This window comes from Vombatus ursinus, unplaced genomic scaffold (assembly GCF_900497805.2).
Source record: "Vombatus ursinus unplaced genomic scaffold, bare-nosed wombat genome assembly UNPS02014798.1, whole genome shotgun sequence".
Taxonomy (NCBI): domain Eukaryota; kingdom Metazoa; phylum Chordata; class Mammalia; order Diprotodontia; family Vombatidae; genus Vombatus; species Vombatus ursinus.
Genome location: NW_020954576.1, coordinates 6,911,815 through 6,919,168, shown reverse-complemented (window position 1 = coordinate 6,919,168; position 7,354 = coordinate 6,911,815). Strand labels below are relative to the sequence as shown.

The window sequence follows — 7,354 nt, the reverse complement described above, 5'->3', positions numbered from 1 at the left end:
GAATAATACACTGTTTTTGGAAGAAAACAAACACCATGAAAGTGAAAACTATTTCATATTTTAAAATCAGTATTTTATCAGTAAAATTTGTTTCTCTCACCTACTTTTAATATTTTATCATGGTCAAATTATTCTTCAATACCACTTTTAGCTACTCCTGTGGTCAACAACCTACAGTAACTCTCTATTTCACCAAGTTACAAGCACAAAACCTTGTCTCTGTCCACACAACACAGTTGAGGGAACATTGTGTCAGGTGCCAAGATCAGATCAGAGTACCAACAAATTTTGTTAAGTGTTGAGCTCAAGAAGCATGGGAAATAATTCCATAGGTGAGTACCAAAGGGATATGGAGAGTGGAACAACCAATGAAGAAAGATGCTTCATTCATCTGAGGGCTACTGGACATGGTCTGTTTTTCAAGTCCACCTCCCCACACGGATGATAAGCATCAACAGCTTGAGCTGATGTATCTTACCTAACCAACTTTATTTCCCATTATTTTCCAACAGGGAACTTACTACTATTCTCCTATTATATGAATCACTTGGATCATTCACACTTCCATGCCACCATTCCCACTGAACTCTTTCTCCTGGGATTTCCTCCTCCCACTCCCCCCCCCCCCCCCCCCCCCCCCCAACCCCTTCCCCTGGGATTCCCCCCCCCCCCCCCCCCCCCCCCCAAACATCAACACAAATCCTAATCATTAAGGCAAAGCTCACATTCTACCCCTTCCTAAAACGTCTTCCCTACCAACTCCCCAGTTTTGACAAAATACTACAGAATGCATTCTGTACACACTACTACTTAATTATGCAATGTGTTATTCACTAATTGTTTTGGTTTTGCTTTTTAAATTTAGTTATTTGGAGACAGTAGCCCTTAATAGTTCCCTTCCATATAAAAAGGGAAAGTTAAGTTAGAGAATCCTTATGGGACCTCTGAAGCCATCTAGTGCAATTGCTTCATTTTTCAAATAAGGATACTGTGACCCATAGAGGTTATGTGACTTGTCCAAGGTCACATAAGTAGACAATAAACCACAGATTCAAATCTAAGTACTCTAACTCCAAAGTCATCTTATTATAAACAATACTAAGATAACAGAAAAGAAATTATTGAGGACAGGACTAAGAGTTGAAGAGATGAACACTTCTTTTCCTATCTGCAGGAAAAGAGATATAAGACTAAATGCTAACACCCTCACTTCATTAAAATTGCTTAATACTCATTTCTGTCTCTATTCAAAATATATAGGTATGGCACACAATTTAGTCACAAAATTACAATTTAGGATCTTGTTTTATTTGTTTTTAAAACTTCATCATTAATCCTTTTCCTTCACAGTTTAAGAAATCTTTAACTTTTATATTCTCTCTGATTCAGGTCCACATTCTCATTCATATATCTGGGTTGTGGTTTAACAGTTAAAAGTCTCCTTCACTAAACTTTCTTCACAGCCGTGACATGTCTTACCCTCTAATTCTCTCAACTGGCACCTCATTCAGCATTGTTCCTTGCTTTCTTGCCCTCTATCAACAAAGCAAAAATAGAAGATTAAAAACATTTGTGCACTTTTATATTAGTAGCACAAACATTTGTGGCTTTTTCTCAAGTTTCTTAGTGGCTTTATCTTTCATTTGGAGGAGGACTCTTATTCCTACTCCTTTTCCTCAGGCCTATTTTCTACATAAATTGTAATGGCATCTACTGGGATACAAACTCCTTAGAATTAGAGACGTCTTACATCTTTATATCATTCAGAGTGGTTAAAATAGCAAGTTGAACACAAGAGGTGCCCCATAATAAATTAACAACTCCCCCCAAAATTTAAAATTGTCCTAATACTCCTTAGTAAAAACATTGCTTTTTTCCCCAACTCCTTTGGCTATAAACCACTTTAGTTAGATTGGTCATCAGCACCAATTTCTTGAGCATTTGTACCTTTATCAGAACAAAACATAAAATGAACAGAAAGCTTTGAAAGGCTAATAATGGTTTCATGACCTATTCCAAATTGCTTCCACAGGAATACTGATTTTGAACAGTAAAAGCATGGCACATGAGCAAATTTTTATTTTGCATTTCCATAATGAATGCATTCACATAATTTACATATAAAAATAAGCAATGTAAATGTTATAAAATTTTAGTAACTGTATATACTAGGTTTTTAAAAAGTTAAATATGAAAAAAACCTCAATCTTACACTGTATACCCAGGAAGTTTATTTATTACTAACTCACAAATGTCTTTGTATTGTTGGCAAATATCGAGTGAGCCAAGTTCATCATTTTCTTCAAGCTGATCTGAAGCAATGCTATCCAGAGCGCTAAGTTCTAGTTCAGACATATTAGATGGCAAATAAGAACTCACTTGAGATGTCCTTAATGACTGGCTCTTTTCTAAAGATTTGTGGCCAGTTCTTAAATTAAGTTGATCAGGACCACCTTGATTATTCCTCATTTCAGAATTATGAATGTTATTTTGGTCATCATGTTTTTTCTTCCCTTCACTGCAAGGTAAGGAAAGGTCATTGCTGGAGACACTATTTCCATCTACTAGACTTCTGCCCTGAGACTTTGAAAGATGAGATTTTTTAAATGAATGTACTGGTGAGCCAGCTGAAAATGGTGGGGTAAGAACAGAATTAATTTCACTTCTATGACTTTTTCTAGACATTCTAGATTCACTAGACTTACAATCAGTATCTAAATAAGAATAACTGAGGTTATCTGCTTCCAGTTCAGGACTACTATCACGAACTCTAGAACTTCCAAAAGTATCATCAGCAGTAGAAAAATCTTCAGAATAGCAAGGACTAGTAAAATCATCAGAATACTTCAATTCTGATATGCTTTCAGAAAGGCTATTTTTACTTGGTTTACTATCATTTGAATTAGATGGATGAAAATCACAACCCACAGTTTCATTTGCTCCATTACTAAAATCTATGACAAAATTCTCTATTCTAGTATTCTCTGTGTCAACATCTAGAAGATGGACTTTTCCTTCCTTCTTAAATCTTTCTGAAACATTTGTAGGAATGACTTTTTCTGGTAAAATGGAGTTTATCAAACCAACAGTTTCTATAAATGACTCCTTATTTGTTTTGATTTCAACATTTCTCTCTTTCTCAGTTCCAGTTCCTGAAATATGAGTTTCTTTTGTAGAGCTTTGGCCTCCAGATTCCACCTGATCTTGCTTTAAAGTTTTAATGTTTTTAGCAAAAAGAACATCTGAAGCAAAACACAGATTACTGGGAAGTGCGTGTGGCTTTCCAGGCTCCTCCGTAGAATTTTTTCCTTTAGATGGCAAAATTTTAAGTTTTTCTGTAACTGGCATTTCTGTTTTTGTTTTTCTATACTGTTCTCTTTTTTCATGTAGCAATAACATGTTTGGGTTTGTCCGCTTCAAACGGAGTTTGAGTGTATTTGTAAGGCCATAAAACAACTTTCTTCTTGGAACCACTTTTTTTTGAGTGCTGTTTTTTTCAAAACATACACCTCTTCTGAGCTTGTGTCTAACCTCTTTCCTTATTAATGGAGGACTTAGGACCTCTTCTTTTTTCACAGGTAAAAACTTGTCTCCCACTTTTTCAGTTTTACAAGTAGCATTGTCAGAAGGTTCTGGGGCCTTCCCATCCTCAGGCCTGTATAACCAGGATAAGTGAGGGTGTATACCAGTAGCAGTTTCAAGGGGCTGCTTATATAATAAAGATAACTCAACCAATAAAGCATTTAATAGAGGTAGCTGCCTTATTGTGTCAAGTTTATCTTGGTCAAAAAGTCTACCTTGGTCAGGCTGAGATTGGGCCATTGCAGTTTGACTCTGATCTGATGGGGCATCATGGTTCATTACCAAGGCGCACAAGAGCTTTTCTTTCTGAACCACATCATTAGATTCCCTAAGCATACTAATCTGAGGTACAGTTACGAATTTGCCCTTAGCTGGTGGTATCTTTTTTGGCTCCAGATTAGAATAATAGAGAGGTGGTGGGCAAATTATGTTTGTTTCAAGTTCTAACTCTGTGACTTCCTGATTTTTTGGACTAATGCTTTCCCCAACCTCATTTGACATTGTAGTCTCCGAATGGGAGGAGTCCGTCAACTCTATATCTATATCGCTCCTGTTGCATTTGCTGGGAGTTTTAACTATCTTAACCACATATTCCTGTTGCTTTGGCTTAGTTTTATCACAGGTAACTATCTCAATCACTTCTTCCTGCTGCTTTGGTTCTTCCAAATCTTCCAAATTGTCTGGATCCACTTGAGCAAAGCTTATGAGAGGTGGAGGAAATGGCTGTTTTCCCTGTGGGGCTGGGGGACTACTCTCATTTGCCCTCATTTCCTCCACTCTACTAACCCTAGCTCCAGCAGGAGCCTCCTCCCTCTGGAAGGCCCCGGGTGTCTTTGGGGGAATATGGCCCAGCAAGGTGCTCCCCAAATCGGTCAAGCGGTAGCCTAGGTAAATTTGCCCGACTTGCTCCCCCATTAGGTCTCTCAAAACATAAAGACCTCGGTGGCCCTGGGAGGCTCCCGTGGCAGAGAGTCCCTTCCCCACTCTGATGAGCCCCCGGGCAGCGGGAGCCAGGGAGATGCTACAGCTGCCCAAGAGCTTCGGGGCCGGGGTCGGGCTTCCGGGGGGCACTGTCAGCAGCAGCGCATAGAGCGGCGAGACGCCCAACAGGCGCTGCAGGGTGGCCGCATCCAAGCGGAAGAGGCAGGACTTGCCGCGGCCAAAGGCGAACGAGCCGTGCCGGCGCCCGCGCGAAGGAGCGGCAGGGCCTCCCGGAGGGTACACCAGCAGTGTGGGGAAGTCCAGCAGGCGGAAGGCCACGGCCAGGCGGAGGGAGCCGGACGAGGGTGTCCCGGCGTCCTCTTCGTCCTCCGACGGCGGCGGCGGCGGCAGAAGCCGCGTTTCCAGGCGCACCCAGTCCACGAGCAGCTCCAGGGAGAAGAGCCGCTCAGCCCCAGACTCGCCCACAGTCGCCATCGCGTTGCCCTGAGAGATTAAGACGCCTCCGCGCCAGAGGGGAAGCGGAACCCAGAAACTACAGAATCTCGCGAGAGTCTTGGGAAGTCGACGCTGAGCGTGAAATATACAGGAAGACGAAGATGAGAGGAGAGAAGAGAAGCGGGGCGGGGCCACCGTGACTTTTTAACTTCTCGCGAGATTGGCGGGTTATGGCCTGGCGGTCGGTGAGGCTTTTCGCATTCTCGTTTTTCTCTTAGAAAGCTCCGTGAGTTCCCTTGCGTTGTATGAGAACGTGGCCAAATCATCGTCCCCTAGAAAACCCGGTTCAGATTCCACTTCTGTCACTGCCTACCTACTTGTGTGATCTAAGCAGCTCTCTTAACCTCCTCGGGTCTCAGTTTCCTCACCTGTAAAATGAAGGGGTCGGGGCGTAGATGGCCTCTCAGATCCCTTCCTGTTCTAAATCTAGAACGTTCCGGACTCTCCAGCTACACCTGGGAGGTTGGGGTGCCTGTAATCAGGGCTTTTCTTTTCTTTTTTTGATGAAATTAGAGGCTCGAAATCATGACTCGTCTCTGAGGAGCTGACCACTTATCTCAAACCTGGATTTGGGCGGCGGGGAGAGGAAGTAGGCGGTGGAGAAGGGGAGCCCCCCCTCCCCCAGGCTGACTGCTGCTGTGCTGAGAGGAGAAACCGGACACCCACCAGTTTAAGTGACAGAAAAAGACTTTTTAAAACTACAAACCTTTTAAGACTTTTTGGGTGTGCAGCAGGTCAAGTTCACCAGAATCTACTCTTGAGAGCCTGTTGGGACGGGGATATTATAATAACAATTTCCAATGTTTGTGTAATGCCTTGAGGTTTAAAAAGCGATTTTTAACAAATGTAAACACCCTTAGATCCTCACAAAAACCCTGTGAGGTAGGTGCTCTTATTCTCATTTTACAAATGAGGAAACTGAGGCTGACAGCTGTTAAGTGATTTGCTCAGGGTCGCACAGCTAGTAAGTGTCAGAGGTAGGATTTGAACTTGAGTCTTTCTGACTTACTGGATTGTATTCTCTCCAGTGCCACCCAGGTGCCAGTTATGACAGGGTCATGGATGTGCAAGATCGTGGATATCATCTAGTCCAATTCCCTTGTTTTTCAGATTGTGAAGCAGACCCAGAGAGAGATTAAGTTCCTGTCCAAAGTCACAGGTAGTAAGCAGCAGGGTTAAGGTTGTAATTCAGATTTCCAGATTCCAAATCCAGTTTCTTTTCCACTATATGGTACTGTGCTTTGTAAGGAAAGGCATTCTGTTACCAAAGATTAGGGTAGGTAGTACCTCAACCTGCTCTGATGCTTATAAGCCTGTTTGACCTTAGTCACTTCTGATCCAGTCCTGCTCTAAATTTGTGATCTATGATCTCTGACTTTGAGAAACTTAACATCTCATTAGAGAGATTCCATACTCCGTTAAATGACATCTTCCATAACTCTGCGTAATACCATCCGGGATACACATAGTAGGGATGCAAAATAAGGAAAGTTCTGAATCTCCCCCCTTATATTTAGTTCTCTTTCCCTTCTCAATTTACTTATTTATATACATGTTAACAACTCCTCCAGGAGAATATAAGCTCCCCCAGCACATAATAGTTGCTTAACAAGTCCATCAATTTATAAACCTGTCATTATATAAATCAGAATCTATTTGTTGAAAGAATAAATAATAGGGAGTTTAGTTTTGGTTGAATGTGTTTATTTTGGGAAAGCTTCCTGCAATCAGTATTAGGTATTAAAAAAAAAAGTTTTAAAAACTGTGTTCCCTTTATGGTGCCTCTCATAGCACATAAAGCTTTATGTAGTATATATGTTACATTTACTCCTTGGCCTACCCCAGCCTACCACTGCCATGGTTATGGAATTTTACTATTAACAAAAGGAATGAAGTGTTTTCACATGAATTATCATGTTTGTTTACCAGGCTATTTAGCTCAATTTCATTACAATAGATAATGAAATCCAAAATCAGATATTTAATCAAGTATAGGCCAGTTACCTTCATTTCAGGTAATGGCGAATGTTTGATTATTGAATGTGCAGAACAGTATTGAGAGTGGGGAAGCCAAAACCCAATGAAAAAAGATTTTGATTGTTTTCCTTTTCCTTTAGTTAGGGGCTAGCCCATTAGAGAATAAGTGCTGCTACTATTTTAATAACCTTCCAGAGTTCATATGCATACTGATCATAGTCCATACTTATTTTCTTTAGAACCTGGTGTGAGAAAAAGCAATGAGCCAAAAGCCATATTGTAGAACAAGCAGTTGCTTCTTTTGCCTGAGGGCACTTTGAGGAACTGCCAGCTCTGCATTATGGCTGTAGAGCTGGAT

The 7,354-nt window shown here is 41.2% G+C and overlaps 1 protein-coding gene across 1 annotated transcript; it reads right to left on the bottom strand.

Moving 5' to 3' along the window:
* Positions 1-673: 673 nt before the first annotated feature.
* On the bottom strand, positions 674-4,998 carry LOC114049880 (microtubule-associated protein 10-like). The gene has a single exon (XM_027871324.1). It carries the CDS (start codon positions 4,996-4,998, stop codon positions 2,209-2,211), a length of 2,790 nt encoding a protein of 929 aa, XP_027727125.1. The 3' UTR covers positions 674-2,208.
* Positions 4,999-7,354: the final 2,356 nt, after the last annotated feature.

What these genes read in the sequence shown, in the direction of transcription:
- LOC114049880 (XM_027871324.1), bottom strand. Translation starts at nt 4,998, where the DNA reads ATGGCGACTGTGGGCGAGTCTGGGGCTGAGCGGCTCTTCTCCCTGGAG.